The sequence below is a fragment of the Elephas maximus genome, chromosome 3, assembly GCF_024166365.1.
Source record: "Elephas maximus indicus isolate mEleMax1 chromosome 3, mEleMax1 primary haplotype, whole genome shotgun sequence".
Taxonomy (NCBI): Eukaryota; Metazoa; Chordata; class Mammalia; order Proboscidea; family Elephantidae; genus Elephas; species Elephas maximus.
Window position 1 is genome coordinate 29,734,777 of NC_064821.1, and position 20,407 is coordinate 29,755,183.

A 20,407-nucleotide genomic window follows, 5' to 3' on the forward strand; every position below is an offset into this window, starting at 1 on the left:
TTGGCAATGGTCAAAAGAGTAAGAAATTTACTAAGAAATAATCCCGTAACAATTGAGAGTGATGGTGACATAAGCAGAATGTAATTAGGAAATCAAAATAAAAAGGTATCACAAACAATGCATATGTGTAAAGGTAATATTAAAAGAGAAAATGGGGGAGTTCTCTTTCCACAAACACAGAAGGTATGAGAGGACTGAAGAAAAATCAGAAAAGTCAGCTCAGGTAGGTGTATAACTTCCACCTCCTCAAAATAAAAGAGATTATTTCAAGCTGATTTCTTCAAATGTAATTCTGTTCGAGCAAGCCTAGTCCTTCAAAGAATTCTTGCCTTCCTGGTGCTCCCTGACACTACAGCTCTGGATAAATCCTATCTCCACTCTTCTAAGACCTTTCCCTTGCTTCTCATGGAGAAAATTAGTGTGGCTGACATGGTGTTCATGGGGAAAGACAGATTATGAGGGAAAATAGACAGGCACATTTCCTTCACACTGAGCCAATACTTTGGTCTCCACAGTCTCTATAGATACACAGGTAGGAGTTTATTTTAGCAAAATAATCACATCAAATGTATAATAAGCTTTCTAAAATGCCAAGGAGGTCCCAAACCACAAATCTCTCTTTTCCACAACATGTCCCCTGAAGCCAATGCTTACACTTACAACACTTAAAGAACCTAAAAGCTTTTAATAAGAGAATTAGGCAATTCAGTACACAGATTTTTACTTTCATGGGGAAGCCACTAGGGTCTAAGCCTCATAAGGGCAGAAAAAATGCCTGACATGTTTGCCAATATGCTGCAATTCCTTAACACAAATCCTATAAAAAGGTTGATGAGTACAATATATTTGTTCACTAAATAAGAAAAATGAAGCCATTTTTACCTGAGTCCAGGTTCCTGAAGGTTTCCATCATCACATCTCTATAGAGTTTCCTCTGAGAAAAATCCAGCAGAGCCCACTCTTCCTGGGTAAATGCCACAGCCACATCCTCAAAGACCACTGAGTCCTAAAACATCATACATATTCTGGATCAGCCATCTTCCCCAATGTGTGCAAAAGGATGGGTGAGGCTGACAGTCCTGAGGAGTAGAGAAATCAGGGAGGTCACACAAGGTTCTGTGTTCTACTCTGGACTCTGGCCATTGGTGACATTCCTTCACTGACTGCATTTACCTCCTGGCTGTTGACATCTTATGTCATAGACTTGACAACATTTAAGACACATTGAACTTATCTCTCCATAGTATATGACCTATCTAGTCTTATTCTTCTCTATTTTTATAGTTCAGAACAAGCAGAAAACATAACAGATGAGAAAGAAATCATCTGTGAATGAAAGACCATTTCCACATTCAGATAATCATTTCTTTGTGGAAAAAATCAAATTTGCCAAGGCTGACTGGAATAAATAACAAAACACGAAATGCAGGGTGAAAGCAAGATAGGCTACTAATAATTGGGAAACACTGAGGGACTGGCAGCTTTTCCCATTGATTGAAAAGAAAAAGCACGTATCAGAAGTAGACTCAGATATGTCAGAGATTTTAGAATTAACAACTGAGAATTTAATACAAATATGATTCATATGGTGCCCTGGTGGCACCACTGTGGTTAAGAGCTTGGCTGCTAACCTAAAAGGTTGGCAATTTGAATCTACAAGTCACTCCCTGGAAACCCTATGGGGCAGTTGAAAAAGTAGATCATTTTCAAAATCATATGTGAGCAGAGAGGTGGAAACTCTTAAGAAAAATCAACAGGAAATCCTAGAAATCAAAAACATAATAGAAATGAACGATGACTCTAGTGGGATGAGCAATATATTGGATACAGTCAAGGAAAAAATCACTGAGCTTTAAAATAGTTCAACAGAAATATGCAAAACCAAAATACAAAAAAAGAGGGGGTGGTGTGGTGGAATAGAATATCCAAAAACTGTGAACCACAAGTTGTAACATATGTGTAATGAGAATACCAGAAGGAGAGAAATTAAATATTTGACGTAATAATGGCTAAAAATTTTATGAAATTTATTACAGACCCTAAACCACTGATCTGGAAGTTCAGAGAACAACAAGCACGATACATACAAAAAATTTACACCTAGGTATATCATATTTAAACTGTAGAAAACCACACACAAAAAGAAAATCGAAAAGAAGTCAAAGAGGAAAAAAATCACATTTACAGAGGAGGTAGATAAAGTACAGCCAACTTGTCTTCAGAAGCCATGCAAGCAAGAAGACAGTGGAATGAAATATTACAGGATTGAAAGAACAACCAACCTAGAATTCTACATCTAGGAAAATTATCCTTTAAAGTAAAGAAAAAATAAGGCACTCACAGACTAACAAATATTGAAAGAGTTTGCTACCAGTATACCTGTCTTGCAGGAAATGTTAAAAAAAGGTCTTAACAGGTAAGAAGGAAAATGATATAGGTCAGAAACTTGGATGTGTAAGAAGGATGAAACAGCATTAGAGAAAAAAGATATGGAGGTAAAATGAAATATTTTATCTTTCTTATGCTTAATTCATCTAATAGATAACAATTTGTTTAAATAATAATAGCCATAATAGATTCAGTGATAATGTAGTGGTAAGTAAAATGAAAAATAGCAATGTTATAATGGACAAGAGGGAAAGAACTGGGAATACTGTTTTAAGATACTTACACTACCAAAAAAGAGGTACAGTGTAATTTTAAAGTATACTGAATTAATTACAAGTATATACCACAAACTCTAGCATAATCACTGAAAAAGTAAAACAAGAAATATTATTTATATGCTAAGAGTGGAGATAATCTGAGAAGCTGGACTATATGAAGAAGAATGGGGCATCAGGATTGGAGGAAGACTCATTAACAACCTGCAATATGTGGATGATACAACCTTCCTTGCTGAAAGTGAACAAGACTTGAAGCACTTACTGATGAAGATCAGACCACAGCCTTCAGTATGGATTACACCTCCACATACAGATTAAATCTATAATTGTTGTTGCTGGTTGTAGCTGGTTCTCACAACTGGACCAATATGCAACATCGTGATAAACAGAGAAAAGACTGAGGTTGTCAAGGATTTCATTTTACTTGGATCCATAATCAACACCCATGGAAGCAGCAGTCAAGAAATCAAAAGACGCATGTCGTTTTTGTTAGTTGTTAGGTGCCATCTAGTCGGTTCTGACTCATAGCGACCCCATGTACCACAGAACGAAACTGGCTGGTCCTGTACCATTCTTACAATCGTTGTTATGCTTGAGCCCACTGTTGCAGACACTGTGTCAATCCTTTTCAATGAGGTCTTCCTCTTTGCTGCTGACCCTGTCCTTTACCACGCATGATGTCATTCTCCATGGACTGATCCCTCCTGACAACATGTCCAAAGTATGTAAGATGCAGTCTTGCCATCCTTGCTTCTAAGAAGCACTCTGCTTGTACTTCTTCCAAGACAGATTTGTTCGTTCTTTTGGCAGTCCATGGTATACTGAATATTCTTTGCCAACACAATTCAAAGGAATCAATTCTTCTTCCATCTTCCTTATTCACTCTCCAGCTTTCACATGTGTATGAGGGGACTGAAAATACCATGGTTTGGGTCAGGTGCACATTTGTCCTCAAGGTGACATCTTTGCTTTTCAACACTTTAAAGAGGTCCTTTGCAGCAGATCTGCCCAATGCAATGTGCCTTTTGATTTCTTGACTGCTGCTTCCATGGGTGTTGATTGTGGATCCAAGTAAAATAAAATCCTTCACAACGTCAATCTTTTCTCCATTTATCATGAGGTGGCTTCTTGGTCCAGTTGTGAGAATTTCTGTTTTCTTTATGTTGAGGTGTAATCTACACTGAAGGCTGTGGTCTTTGAGTTTCATCAGTAAGTGCTTCAAGTCCTCTTCACTTCCAGCAAGCAAGGTTGTGTCACAGGATTGGGCAAATTGGCTGCACCCAAGCCTTGGTGTTTTGAATCGCCTCATATGCATGTGAAAGCTGGACAGTGAATAAAGACCAAAGAAGAACTGATGTCTTTGAATTGTGGTGTTGGCAAAGAATACTGAATATACCATGGACTCCCAAAAGAGCAAACAAATCTGTCTTGGAAGAAGTACAACCAGAATACTCCTTAGAAGCAAGGATGGCAAGACTTAGTATTACATACTTTGGACATGTTATCAGGAAGGATCAGTCCCTGGAGACGGACATCATGTTTGATAAGGTGGAGGGTTAGCAAAAAAGAGGAAGATCCTCAATGAGATGGATTGACACAGTGGCTGCAACAATGGGCTCATGCATAGCAATGATTGTGAGGATGGCGCAGGACTGGGTGGTGTTTTGTTCTTTTGTGCATGGGATTGTTATTAGTCAGCACCAACTTGATGGCACCTAACAACAAGAGTGGAGAGAAAATGGAATCACAGAAAATGCTCAATTTAAACAGGATAAGGGAGGAAAAAATGGAAGACAAAAACAGAAAGAAAGGGCAAAAAATAGAAAAGAGTTACAAATAAGGTAGATACTAATAAAACTATACCAACAATCACTTTATCTAAATAAAACAATATAGAATTTTATCTACAAGAAATCCCCATTATATATAAAGAAACAAATGTTAAAAGTAAAGGGATGGAGAGGCGGAGCCAAGATGGCGGACTAGGCAGACGCTATCTCGGATCCCTCTTACAACAAAGACACGGAAAAACAAGTGAATCGATCACATACATAACAATCTACGAACCCTGAACAACAAACACAGATTTAGAGACGGAGAACGAACTAATACGGGGAAGCAGCGATTGTTTCCAGAGCCTGGAGCCAGCATACCAGTCAGGTACGGCACAAGCACAGAGACCTGCTCCACCCCCCTGAACTAACCCCGGGAGGGGGACTAGCCGGTTCCACGGGCGGCGTGGGACGCAGCCGTTAGGAGAAGTCCCCGGGAGGCAGTGACTGATCTTGGAGCAGAAAGAGCAGCACCCGAGCCGGGGAACCGTCCCACAGGGATTTGGACTGCACGCAGGTACGCCATAAACACGGAGAGTTGCTCCACCCCCTGAACTAACCCCGGGAAGGTGACCATCCGGGTCGCGCGGGCGGCGTGGGACGCAGCCGGTAGGAGAAGTCCCCGGGAGGCAGCGACTGGTATTGGAGCGGGGAGAACAGCGTTCCAGCCGGGACACTCGGTCGCGGCACAAGCACGGGGAGCTACTCCACCCATCTGAACTAACCCCGGGAGGGGGCCCACCTGGTTCACGGGGGCGGCACGGCCACGCGGCTGGAGGGACGAGAAGTCCCCGGGAGGCAGCGACTGATTTTGGAGTCGAGAGTGCACCATCCCAGTAGGGGAGCCTTGACGCTGGGCGTGGGGCTGGAAGCGGAGGATCTGACCGTGACTCCAGCGGGCCAGACCCCCCGGGGGCAATCTCCACACAGACAGCACACATAGGCGACGCGCCCGCGGGAATCTCAGATATAATAGTCTTTCCAAGCAAGACAAGCAACTCTGGCTATATTCTGAGGTGCTACTCTCCTATCTCTCTGTTCCCTCCCCCACCCTCCCCAGGCGGCTTCATTAACATCTGAATAGCCTGAGCCAGAGGGAGAACTCTGATAGGGATCTGACTGCAGTTTTTTTTTAGCGGATTTTCTGGAAAAACTAGTTTCCCAGTGATGGCTCGGAGACAACAATCCATATCAAACCACTTAAAGAAGCAGACCGTGACAGCTTCTCCAACTCCCCAAACAAAAGAATCAAAATCTTTCCCAAATGAAGATACAATTTTGGAATTATCAGATACAGAATATAAAAAACTAATTTACAGAATGCTTAATGATATCACAAATGAAATTAGGATATCTGCAGAAAAAGCCAAGGAACACACTGATAAAACTGTTGAAGAACTCAAAAAGATTATTCAAGAACATACTGGAAAAATTAATAAGTTGCAAGAATCCATAGAGAGACAACATGTAGAAATCCAAAAGATTAACAATAAAATAACAGAATTAGACAACACACTAGGAAGTCAGAGGAGCAGACTCGAGCAATTAGAATGCAGACTGGGACATCTGGAGGACCAGGGAATCAACACCAACATAGCTGAAAAAAAATCAGATAAAAGAATTAAAAAAAATGAAGAAACCCTAAGAATTATGTGGGACTCTATCAAGAAGGATAACCTGCGGGTGATTGGAGTCCCAGAACAGGGAAGGGGGACAGAAAACACAGAGAAAATAGTTGAAGAACTTCTGACAGAAAACTTCCCTGACATCATGAAAAACGAAAGGATATCTATCCAAGATGCTCATCGAACCCCATTTAAGATTGATCCAAAAAGAAAAACACCAAGACATATTATCATCAAACTCACCAAAACCAAAGATAAACAGAAAATTTTAAAAGCAGCCAGGGAGAAAAGAAAGGTTTCCTTCAAGGGAGAATCAATAAGAATATGTTCTGACTACTCAGCAGAAACCATGCAGGCAAGAAGGGAATGGGACGACATATACAGAACACTGAAGGAGAAGAACTGCCAACCAAGGATCATATATCCAGCAAAACTCTCTCTGAAATATGAAGGCGAAATTAAGATATTTACAGACAAACACAAGTTTAGAGAATTTGCAAAAACCAAACCAAAGCTACAAGAAATACTAAAGGATATTGTTTGGTCAGAGAACCAATAATATCAGATATCAGCACAACACAAGGTCACAAAACAGAACGTCCTGATATCAACTCAAATAGGGAAATCACAAAAACAAACAAATTAAGATTAATTAAAAAAAAATACACATAACAGGGAATCATGGAAGTCAATAGGTAAAAGATCACAATAATCAAAAAGAGGGACTAAATACAGGAGGCATTGAACTGCCATATGGAGAGTGATACAAGGCGATATAGAACAATACAAGTTAGGTTTTTACTTAGAAAAATAGGGGTATATAATGAGGTAACCACAAAAAGGTATAACAACTCTATAACTCAAGACAAAAACCAAGAAAAACGTAACGACTCAACTAACATAAAGTCAAACACTATGAAAGTGAGGATCTCACAATTTACTAAGAAAAACGCCTCAGCACAAAAAAGTATGTGGAAAAATGAAATTGTCAACAACACACATAAAAAGGCATCAAAATGACAGCACTAAAAACTTATTTATCTATAATTACCCTGAATGTAAATGGACTAAATGCACCAATAAAGAGACAGAGAGTCACAGACTGGATAAAGAAACACGATCCATCTATATGCTGCCTACAAGAGACACACCTTAGACTTAGAGACACAAACAAACTAAAACTCAAAGGATGGAAAAAAGTATATCAAGCAAACAATAAGCAAAAAAGAAGAGGAGTAGCAATATTAATTTCTGACAAAATAGACTTTAGACTTAAATCCACCACAAAGGATAAAGAAGGACACTATATAATGATAAAAGGGACAATTGATCAGGAAGACATAACCATATTAAATATTTACGCACCCAATGACAGGGCTGCAAGATATATAAATCAAATTTTAACAGAACTGAAAAGCGAGATAGATACCTCCACAATTATAGTAGGAGACTTCAACACACCCCTTTCGGAGAAGGACAGGACATCCAGTAAGAAGCTCAACAGAGACACGGAAGATCTAATTACAACAATCAACCAACTTGATCTCATTGACTTATACAGAACTCTCCACCCAACTGCTGCAAAATATACTTTTTTTTCTAGCGCACATGGAACATTCTCTAGAATAGACCATATATTAGGTCATAAAACAAACCTTTGCAGAGTCCAAAACATGGAAATATTACAAAGCATCTTCTCAGACCACAAGGCAATAAAACTAGAGATCAATAACAGAAGAACGAGGGAAAAGAAATCAAATACTTGGAAAATGAACAATACCCTCCTGAAAAAAGACTGGGTTATAGAAGACATCAAGGAGGGAATAAGGAAATTCATAGACAGCAACGAGAATGAAAATACTTCCTATCAAAACCTCTGGGACACAGCAAAAGCAGTGCTCAGAGGTCAATTTATATCAATAAATGCACACATACAAAAAGAAGAAAGAGCCAAAATCAGAGAACTGTCCCTACAACTTGAACAAATAGAAAGTGAGCAACAAAAGAATCCATCAGGCACCAGAAGAAAACAAATAATAAAAATTACAGCTGAACTAAATGAATTAGAGAACAGAAAAACAATTGAAAGAATTAACAAAGCCAAAAGCTGGTTCTTTGAAAAAATTAACAAAATTGATAAACCATTGGCTAGACTGACTAAAGAAATACAGGAAAGGAAACAAATAACCCGAATAAGAAATGAGAAGGACCACATCACAACAGAACCAAATGAAATTAAAAGAATCATTTCAGATTATTATGAAAAATTGTACTCTAACAAATTTGAAAACCTAGAAGAAATGGATGAATTCCTTGAAAAACACTACCTACCTAAACTAACACATTCAGAAGCAGAACAACTAAATAGACCCATAACAAAAAAAGAGATTGAAACGGTAATCAAAAAACTCCCAACAAAAAAAAGTCCTGGCCCGGACGGCTTCACTGCAGAGTTCTACCAAATTTTCAGAGAAGAGTTAACACCACTACTACTAAAGGTATTCCAAAGCATAGAAAATGACGGAATACTACCCAACTCATTCTATGAAGCCACCATCTCCCTGATACCAAAACCAGGTAAAGACATTACAAAAAAAGAAAATTATAGACCTATATCCCTCATGAACATTGATGCAGAAATCCTCAACAAAATTCTAGCCAATAGAATCCAACAACACATCAAAAAAATAATTCACCCTGATCAAGTGGGATTTATACCAGGTATGCAAGGCTGGTTTAATATCAGAAAAACCATTAATGTAATCCATCACATAAATAAAACAAAAGACAAAAACCACATGATCTTATCAATTGATGCAGAAAAGGCATTTGACAAAGTCCAACACCCATTTATGATAAAAACTCTTACCAAAATAGGAATTGAAGGAAAATTCCTCAACATAATAAAGGGCATCTATGCAAAGCCAACAGCCAATATCACTCTAAATGGAGAGAACCTGAAAGCATTTCCCTTGAGAACGGGAACCAGACAAGGATGCCCTTTATCACCGCTCTTATTCAACATCGTGTTGGAAGTCTTAGCCAGGGCAATCAGGCTAGACAAAGAAATAAAAGGTATCCGGATTGGCAAGGAAGAAGTAAAGTTATCACTATTTGCAGATGACATGATTATATACACAGAAAACCCTAAGGAATCCTCCAGAAAACTACTGAAACTAATAGAAGAGTTTGGCAGAGTCTCAGGTTATAAAATAAACATACAAAAATCACTTGGATTCCTCTACATCAACAAAAAGAACACCGAAGAGGAAATAACCAAATCAATACCATTCACGGTAGCCCCCAAGAAGATAAGATACTTAGGAATAAATCTTACCAAGGATGTAAAAGACCTATACAAAGAAAACTACAAAGCTCTACTACAAGAAATTCAAAAGGACATACTTAAGTGGAAAAACATACCTTGCTCATGGATAGGAAGACTTAACATAGTAAAAATGTCTATTCTACCAAAAGCCATCTATACATTTAACGCACTTCCGATCCAAATTCCAATGTCATATTTTAAGGGGATAGAGAAACAAATCACCAATTTCATATGGAAGGGAAAAAAGCCCCGGATAAGCAAAGCACTACTGAAAAAGAAGAAGAAAGTGGGAGGCCTCACCTTACCTGACTTCAGAACCTATTATACAGCCACAGTAGTCAAAACAGCCTGGTATTGGTACAACAACAGACACATAGACCAATGGAACAGAATTGAGAACCCAGACATAGATCCATCCACGTATGAGCAGCTGATATTTGACAAAGGACCAGTGTCAATTAACTGGGGAAAAGACAGCCTTTTTAACAAATGGTGCTGGCATAACTGGATATCCATTTGCAAAAAAATGAAACAGGACCCATACCTCACACCATGCACAAAAACTAACTCCAAGTGGATCAAAGACCTAAACATAAAGACTAAAACGATAAAGATCATGGAAGAAAAAATTGGGACAACCCTAGGAGCCCTAATACAAGGTATAAACAGAATACAAAACATTACCAAAAATGATGAAGAGAAACCCGATAATTGGGAGCTCCTAAAAATCAAACACCTATGCTCATCTAAAGACTTCACCAAAAGAGTAAAAAGACCACCTACAGATTGGGAAAGAATTTTCAGCTATGACATCTCCGACCAGCGCCTGATCTCTAAAATCTACATGATTCTGTCAAAACTCAACCACAAAAAGACAAACAACCCAATCAAGAAGTGGGCAAAGGATATGAACACACATTTCTCTAAAGAAGATATTCAGGCAGCCAACAGATACATGAGAAAATGCTCTCGATCATTAGCCATTAGAGAAATGCAAATTAAAACTACGATGAGATTCCATCTCACACCAGCAAGGCTGGCATTAATCCAAAAAACACAAAATAATAAATGTTGGAGAGGCTGCGGAGAGATTGGAACTCTCATACACTGCTGGTGGGAATGTAAAATGGTACAACCACTTTGGAAATCTATCTGGCGTTATCTTAAACAGTTAGAAATAGAACTACCATACAACCCAGAAATCCCACTCCTCGGAATATACCCTAGAGATACAAGAGCCTTCATACAAACAGATATATGCACACCCATGTTTATTGCAGCTCTGTTTACAATAGCAAAAAGTTGGAAGCAACCAAGGTGTCCATCAACGGATGAATGGGTAAATAAATTGTGGTATATTCACACAATGGAATACTACGCATCGATAAAGAACAGTGACGAATCTCTGAAACATTTCATAACATGGAGGAACCTGGAAGGCATTATGCTGAGCGAAATGAGTCAGAGGCAAAAGGACAAATACTGTATAAGACCACTATTATAAGATCTTGAGAAATAGTAAACCTGAGAAGAACACATACTTTTGTGGTTACGAGGGGGGGAGGGAGGGAGGGTGGGAGAGGGTTTTTTTATTGATTAATCAGTAGATAAGAACTGCTTTAGGTGAAGGGAAAGACAACACTCAATACATGGAAGGTCAGCTCAATTGGACTGGACCAAAAGCAAAGAAGTTTCCGGGATAAAATGAATGCTTCAAAGCTCAGCGGAGCAAGCGCGGGGGTCTGGGGAACATGGTTTGCGGGGACTTCTAAGTCAATTGGCAAAATAATTCTATTATGAAATCATTCTGCATCCCACTTTGAAATGTGGCGTCTGGGGTCTTAAATGCTAACAAGCAGCCATCTAAGATGCAGCAATTGGTCTCAACCCACCTGGAGCAAAGGAAAATGAAGAACACCAAGCCCACATGACAACTAAGAGCCCAAGAGACAGAAAGGGCCACATGAACCAGAGACCTACATCATCCTGAGACCAGAAGAACTAGTTGGTGCCCGGCCACAATCGATGACTGCCCTGACAGGGAGCTCAGCAGAGGACCCCTGAGGGAGCAGGAGAGCAGTGGGATGCAGACCCCAAATTCTCATAAGAAGACCAAACTTAATGGTCTGACTGAGACTGGAGGAATCCCGGCGGTCATGCTCTCCAGACCTTCTGTTGACACAGGACAGGAACCATCCCTGAAGACAACTCATCAGACATGAAAGGGACTGGTCAGCGGGTGGGAGAGAGACGCTGATGAAGAGTGAGCTAATTATATCAGGTGTACACTTGAGATTGTGTTGGCAACTCTTGTCTGGAGGGGGGATGGGAGGATAGAGAGAGAGGGAAGCCGGCAAAATTGTCAAGAAAGGAGAGACTGAAAGGGCTGACTCAAGACGGGGAGAGTAAGTGGGAGTAGGGAGTGAGATGTATGTAAACTTATATGTGACAGACTGATTGGATTTGTAAACGTTCACTTGAAGCTTAATAAAAGTTATTATAAAAAAAAAAAAAAAAAAAAGTAAAGGGATGGAGAGCAATGGGACATAGGTCAGCAGGAGGGTGACGTAAGTAGTTCCACACTCTGTCCACTAGGAACACACACACACATTAAAAAAAAAAAATGTTCAGCTTTATAAGAACTTCAGAACCAGTGAAAGATTTACAGCAACTAAACAAACACAGCAACAAGGAAAAGGTGACTTCAAAACGGTAGGAAGGCTTTGTGGAATTTTCTTCTTGTCCATGCCTCAACTGCTCCCTGGTTAGGTGGCAGTCTTATAGTGGTGGCAGCGCGTAGTCCGAGTGGGCTAGGAAGAAAGAGCTAAAGGAAAACATGGAAAAAGAACTAAAGGAAAGCAATGTACTAGCAAAATGAGAGGAGTCCCTGGGTGGTGCAAAAGGTTAAATGCTTAACTATTAGCTGAAAGTTTGTCAGTATGAACCCACCCAGAAGCACCTCAGAAGACAGGCCCGGCAATCTGTTTCCAAAGGGTCACAGCCTTGAAAACCCTATGGAGCAGTTCTACCACACATATGGGATCAGCAACTTATGAGAACAAGAAAATGAAATTATCAAGAAAGAGATATGAATTATACAAAGGAACCAAACAAATTTTGGAATTGAAAAGTACAATAACTAAAATGAAAAATTCACTAGAGGAGTTAAATAGCATGTCAGTGAGTAGAAGAAAGAATCAGTGAACTTGGATATTAAAAAAAAAAAAACCAAACTTGCCATCAAGTTGATTCTGACTCATAGCGACCCTAGAGGACAGAGTAGAACTGCCCCACAAAGTTTCCAAGGAACGCCTGGTGGATTTGAACTGCTGACCTTTTGGTTAGCAGCTGTGGCTTTTAACCACTGTTCCACCAGGGTTTCCCAAACTTGAGTATAAGACAACTAAAATTATTGTCTGATGAACAGAAAGAAAAAAGAATGAAGGTGAACAAAGCCAGATGGCTTTGCAGAACACCATCAAGTAGACCAACACATGCATTACAGATGTACCCAAAAGGCAAGTGAGAGAGAAAGGGGCAAAAAGGGTATTTATAGAAAGAATGGCTGAAATTGTCCCAAATTTTATGAAAGACATGAATCTGCAAATCCGAAAAGCACAATGAAGGAATAACTCAAAGAGATCTACCCAAACAGAAAGTGTAATTCAACTGTCAAAAGCCAAAATAGAAAACAAACAAACAAAACAAAACCCAGCGCCGTCAAGTCGATTCTGACTCATAGCAACCCTACAGGACAGAGCAGAACTGCCCCATAGAGTTTCCAAGGAGTATATGGCAGATTTGAACTGCCGACCCTTTGGTTAGCAGCCATAGCAGTTAACCACTACGCCACCAGGGTTTCCAGCCAAAATAGAGAATCTTTAAAAATGCAAAAGAAATAACACATGAAGGATTCTCAAGAAAATTAACAGATATCATTGAGACCTGAAGGTAGTGTGATGACGTATTTAAAGTGCTAAAAGAAGAAAAAAAAAAAAAAAAGCCTGTCAACTAAAAACTCTGTATCTGCCAAAATTGTTCTTTACAAATGAGGGTGAAATTAAAACATATCCTGATAAACAAAAACTTAGGGAGCTGGTTCCCACTAGACTAGACTTGTCTTAGAAAATTGCTGAAGAGAGTCCTTTAGGGTAGAAAAAACACTAGACAGTAATAGGAGGCTGTATAAACAAGTAAAGGCATTTAAATGTGAAAATATAAAAGCCAGTATTACTGTACTTTTTATGTCACAATACACAGCAGTCGAGTTGATTCTGACTCACAGCAACACTGCAGGACAGAGTAGAACTGCCCCATAAGGTTTCCAAGGCTGTCAATCTTTACAGAAGATAACTGCCACATCTTCCTACCACAAACCGGCTGGTGAGTTTGAACTGCCAACCTTTCATTTAGCAGCTAAGCACTTAACCACTGGGCCACCGGGGCTTGTCTTTTACGTCATACATGATTAAAATAAAAAAATGTACAAAATATTTGTAAATATATGTTATTTAAGACAAAACAGATGAAGATGTAATTTGTGAGAACAAAACTTAAGGCAGGGAGATGGAGCTATATAGAACCAAACCTTTTATATACTATTAAAATTAAGATGGTAATAATTTAATTTCACCTGTTATTAATCCAGGATGTTAAATGTAATTTTCATGGTAATCACAAAGAAAACATCTAAAAAACATACCCAAAGGGAAATGAAAAAGGAAACAAAACAAAAAATGACAGAATTGAATGGAAAATAGACAGTTCAGAGATGGAGATTTCAATGTATCACTTTCGATAATGGACACAATATCTAGACAGAAGATCAATATGAAAATAAGAGGATTTGAGTAACAATATTAAGCAACTAGACTTCATAGACATACAGAACATTTCACGCCAACAACAGCAGCATACACATTTTACACTAGTGCAAACAGATCATCTTCCAAGATAGACCATGTGGTAGGTCAAAAACCAAGTCTTGATACATTCAAAAAGACTGAAATCATAAACTATCTTAGCTGACCATAATGCAATGAAACTAAAAAGCAATAAAGGAAAAGAAGAAATTTTGCAAATATGTGGGAATTAAACACAGTATTAAATAACCAATAAGTGATAAGATAAATCACAAGGGAAATTAGAAAACACTGAGAGATGAATTCAAAAAAAGCAAAACTTTCCAAAACACAGGGGATGGAGCGAAGACAGTGTTCAGACGGAAGTTTATAGCACTAAATGCCTGTATTACAAAAGACCTCTCAAATCCTAACCTAACATCACAACTCGAAGAAACAGAAAAAGAGTAAAATAGGCCCAAAGATACCAGACAGACAGAAATAATTAAGACTATAATGCAGATAAATGAAATACAGAATAGAGAAGCAATTGACAGAATAAACAAAACAAGAACTTGGATTTCTGAGAAGATCAATAAAATGGACAACCTTTATCTAGATTGACCAAACAAAGAGAGAAGAGGCAAATAATCAGAAATGAATGTGGAAATATTAGTGTTGATCATATAGAAATGAAAAAGATTATAAGAGAACACGATGAACAACTGTACACCAACAAATGAGATAATCTAGACAAAAGCAAAATTCCTAGAAACACACAAATTACCTAAATTGATTCAAGAAGAAATAGAAAATTTCAACAGAACTGTAACAAGTAAAGAGACTGAATCAGTAATCAACATCATCCCAACAATGAAAAGATGAGGACTCGATGGCTTCACTGCTATATTCTAGGCAACATTTAAAGAAGAATATCCATCAATTCTTCTCAAACTCCTTTAAATATAGAAGAGGAAACATGTCCTAACTCATTCTGTGAGGTGAGCATTATTCTGATACCAAAGCCAGATACATACATGACCAGGAAAACAACAACAACAAATGTCAGACCAATCTCCCCCATGAATATAGAAGCAAAAATACTCAACAAAATACTAGAAAACTAAACTCAAAAGTGTATTAAGAGAACTATGCATCACTGACCAAGTGGGGTTTAGACCAGAAGCAAGGATAGTTAAACATTAGAAAATCAGTGTATGTTGTTGTTAGGTGCTGTTGAGTTGCTTCTGACTCATAGTGACCCTATGCACAACAGAATGAAACACTGCCTGGTTCTGCCCCATCCTCACAATTGTTGCTATGCTTGAGCCCACTGTTGCAGCCACTGTGTCAATCCACAGGGTCTCCCTTTTTTTTTTTTTGCTGATCTACTACTTTACCAAGCATGATATCCTTCTTCAGGAGTCCTGATGACATGTCCAAAGTATGTGAGACGAAGTCTTGCCATTCTTGCTTCTAAGGAGCATTCTGGTTGTACTTCTTCCAAGACAGGCTTGTTCATTCTTTTGGCAGTCCAGAGTATATTCAATACTTTTCGCCAACACCACAACTCAAAGGTGTCAATTCTTCGATCTTCCTTATTCATTGTCCACCCTCACATGCATATGAGGCAACTGAAAACACCATGGCTTGGGTCAGGTACACCTCAGTCCTCAAGGTGACATATTTCTTTTTAACACTTCAAAGAGATCACTTGCAGCCAATTTGCCCAATGCGATGTGTCTTTTGATTTCTTGAATGCTGCTTCCATGGGTGCTGATTGTGGATCCAAGTAAAACGAAATTCTTGACAACCTCAATATTTCCTCTGTTTATCATGATGTTGCTTATTGGTCCAGTTGTGAGGATTTTTATGCTGAGATGTAATCCATACTGAAGGCTGTGGTTTCTGATCTTTATCAGTATGTGCTTCAAATCCTCTTCACTTTCAGCAATCAAGGTCGTGTCATCTGTATATTGCAGGTTGTTAATGAAGTTTTCCTCCAATCCTGAAGCCCTGTTGTTCTTTATATAGTCCAGTTTTTGGATTATTTGCTCAGCATACAGACTGATTAGGTACGGTGAAAGGATACAACCCTGATGAACACCTTTACTAACTTTAAACCATGCAGTATCCCCTTATTCTGTTCGAATAACTGCCTCTTGATCCATGTACAGATTCCTCATGAGCACGATTAAGTGTTCTGAAACTCCCATTCCCTGCAATGCTATCCACAATTTATTATGATCCACACAGTCAAATGCCTTAGAATAAACAATAAAACACAGTAAACATCTTTCTGGTATCCTCCGCTTTCAGCCAGGATCCATCTGACATCAGCAATGATATCCCTCATTCCACGCCCTCTTCCGAATCTGGCTTGAATTTCTGGGAGTTCCCTGTTGATATACTGCTGCAGCCGCTTTTGAATAATCTTCACAAAAATTTTGCTTGCATGAGATATAAATGATATTATTCAATAATTTCTGCATCTGGTTGGATCACCTTTCTTGGAAACAGGCATAAATATGGATCTCTTTCAGTTGGATGGCCAGGTAGCTGCCTTCCAAATTTCTTGGCACAGATGAGTCAGCCCTGCCAGCACTGCATCCGTCTGATGAAACATCTCAGTTGGTATTCCATCAATTCCTGAAGCCTTGTTTTTCACCAATGCCTTCAGTGCAGCTTGGATTTCTTCCTTCAGTACCATGGGTTCCTGATCATATGTCCTGAAATGGGTGAATGCTGACCAATCCTTTTTGGCACAGTGACTCTGCATTCTTTCCATCTTCTTCTGATGCTTCCTGCATTGTTTAATATTTTCCCCATAAAATCCAATGCATACACCAAATCAATAACACGAAAAAAAACTTACATGATGATTTCAACTGATGAAGAGAAATTTATTTCACAAAATCCAACACACTTTGATGATAAAAACACTCAACATACTAGGAATCAAAGGGGAATTCCTTCATATAATAAGCATTCACAAAAACCCCAAAACTAGCATATTAAGGAGCTCTGGTGACACAGTGGTTAAGCACTTGGCTGTTAATCAAAAGGGCAGTGCTTCAATCCATCAGCCGCTCCTTGGGAGAACATGGGGAAGTCAACTTACATAAAGATTTACAGACTTGGAAACCCCATGGGTATGACAGTATGCAATACTGGGGATGTTAGCACAACCTGACCAGGACAAAATCTAATTTATGAAAGCTATTAAAAAAAAAAAAAAAAAAAAGATGTACTGCCTTGGAAACCCTATGGGGCAGTTCCACACTGTCCTAGAGGGTTGCTATGAGTTAGAATTGACTTGACAGCAGTGACTAGCATCATATTCCATTGTCAAAGGATAAAAGCTTCCCTGCTAAGATCAAGAACAAGATAATGATGACTGGTTTCACCAGTACTATTCAACATTGTTCAAAGGAGCCAAAATGCTCCTTAAAAGTGAGGATGGCCAGACTTTGTCTTGCTTACTTTGGACATATTGTCAGGAGGGATCAATCCATAGAGAAGGCCATCATGCTTGGTAAAGTAGAGGGACAATGAAAGAGAGGAAGACCCTGAACAAGATGGACTGACACAGTGGGTGCAACAATGGGGTCAAGCATAGCAACAACTGTGAGGAGTGTGCAGGACTGGGCAGTGTTTCATTCTGTCATACATGGGCTCGCTGTGAGTCGGAACTGATTCGACAACACCTAACAAAAACTTTCAACGCTGTACTGGACATTACAGCCAGAGAAATGAGGTAGGTAAAATAAAAGACATCCAATTTTTACAGGAAATAAAAATACCTCTAATTACAGATGACATAATCATATAGATAGAAAATCCAAAAAAAAAAAACCCACAAGAATGCTACTGGATCTAAAAAGGATTTCAACAAATTTGCAGGGCACAATGTTAACATGTAAAAATCAGTTGTGTTTCTGTACACCATTAATCAACAAGCTGAAAAGAAAATGAAGAAAACATTCCATTTATAATAACATCTAAAAGAATAAAATACCTAGGACTAAATTTAATCAAGGAGATGAAACAGTTGTACATGGGAAACTAGAAAATATTGTTAAAAAAAAACTTAATGAAGAGTATGACAGTTAATGTTACGTGTATCAACTTGGCTAGGCCATGATTTCCAGTATTGTGTGGTTTCCTCCATTTTGTGATCTGATATACTAACACCTACCCTCCATTTTGTGATGTGTTGTAAATCCTAACCTCTATATGTTAATGAGGCAGGATTAGGTTATTTTAACACAGATTAGGTTATATTTTTATGTTAATGAGAAAGGATTAGTGTAGAAAGCATCTTAAGTCACAGATCTGATTTGATGTAGGGGAGTTTCCTTGGGTGTTTGCCCTGCCTCCACCATCGAAATGGATGTTCCTGCAAGACTCACTCTCACTCTGTATCCTGCATCCAGGTAGTCATCGTCTAACCTCCAGTTCTTGGGACCTGTGCTAGCAGCCTCTTGTATTGCCTGCTGATCTTAGGATTCGTCGGCCTCCGCAGCCTGTGAGCCAGCAGCCCGCCATCTGACCCACTGATCTTGGGTTTGTCAGCCCCTGAAGCTACCTGAGTAAGGAGAAACTTCCAGCCTGATGCCATGGACTTGGGACTTGCCAGCCTCTACAACTGTGTGAGCCACTTCCTTGAGGATAAACCTCAATTTCTCTCTCTCTCTCTACATATAATACATACTTCACTGGTTTTGCTTCTCTAGAGAACCCAGCCTAAAACGAAGACCTAAATAAATTCAAAGACATTCTGTCTTCATGGATTGGAAGACTTAATATTGTCAGTATATACCAAAGCAGTATACACATCCCCATCAAAATGCCAAGTCTTTTTTTGCAAAAAATGGCCTAGAAAATCCTCAAATTCATATCAAATTGAAAAAGGGTCCCAAATAGACAAAACCATCCTGAAAAAGACCAACCAAGTAAGGGGACTCATATTTCCTGATTTTAAAACTTAGAAAGCTACACTAATCAAAACAGTGTCACACTGGTATAAGGATACACATACAAACTAATGCAACAGAAGTGACAGTCCATAAATAAACCCAATCTACAGTCAATTAATTTTCAATAAGGGCACTAACATCATTCAATGGGGAAAGAATACTCTCCTCAACAAAGGTGCTGAGACAACTGGATTTCCATATACAAAAGAATGAAGCTGGACCCTTCATAACACCAAATGAAAGGGGGGAAAAAAAAGACCCCAAAACCACCAGTTGCACTCAAGCTGTTTTCAACTCATGGTGACGTCATGTGTGTAAGAGTAGAATTGTGCTTCATAGGGTTTTCAGTGGCTGTGATCTTTCAGAAGCAGATTGACAGGTCTTTCTTCTGAGGTGCTCCTGGGTGGATCTGAAGCACCAATCTTTTGATGAGTAGCTGAGCAGTTAATAGGTTGTACCACCCAAGGGCTCCATCATATAAAAAAATTATCTCATAATAGATCATTGATCTAAATATAAGAATTAATACCGTAAAGTTCATAGAAGGAAACATATGGGTAAATCTTCACAACATTGAATTTGGCAGTGGATCCTTAGATATGACACCAAAAGAACAAGCAGCCAAATAAAAAATGGATAAATCACACTTGAACCAAAATGAAAAATTTTGCGCATCAAGGGGCATTATCAAGAAAGTGAAAAGACAATTTCCTGAATGCGAGAAAATACCTGCAAATTTATTATCTGAAGACAGTTTACTAGCCACAGATACAAAGTTTCCTACAACAATAAAACGACAAACAACCCATTTTAAAAATGGGCAAATAAGTAGACATCTTCCCAGAGAAGATATACAAAAGCATGAGAAAGGATGTTCAACTTCATTAGATAGCAGGGAAATAGAGGTCAAAACCACAATGAGGTATTAATTCATGCCCACTTGTTGTTGTTAGGTGCCCTCAAGGTGGTTCAGAATCATAGCGGTGCTATGGACAGCAGAATGAAACACTGCTCGGTCCTGCACCATTCTCACAATTGTTGCTATGTTTGAGCTCATTGTTGTAGCCACTGCATCAGTCCATCTCACTGAGAGTCTTCCTCTTTATTGCTGACACTCTACCTTATTGAACAAATAT

At 38.9% G+C, this 20,407-nt stretch overlaps 1 protein-coding gene across 1 annotated transcript in view; it reads right to left on the reverse strand.

The window, feature by feature from the left end:
* Nucleotides 1-20,407, reverse strand: part of LOC126072202 (zinc finger protein OZF-like) — a 52,645-nt gene that overhangs the window by 14,768 nt on the left and 17,470 nt on the right. The window contains 1 exon segment of the mRNA XM_049877022.1: nt 883-1,006. Within this exon segment, the coding sequence (XP_049732979.1) occupies nt 883-1,006 (124 nt within the window).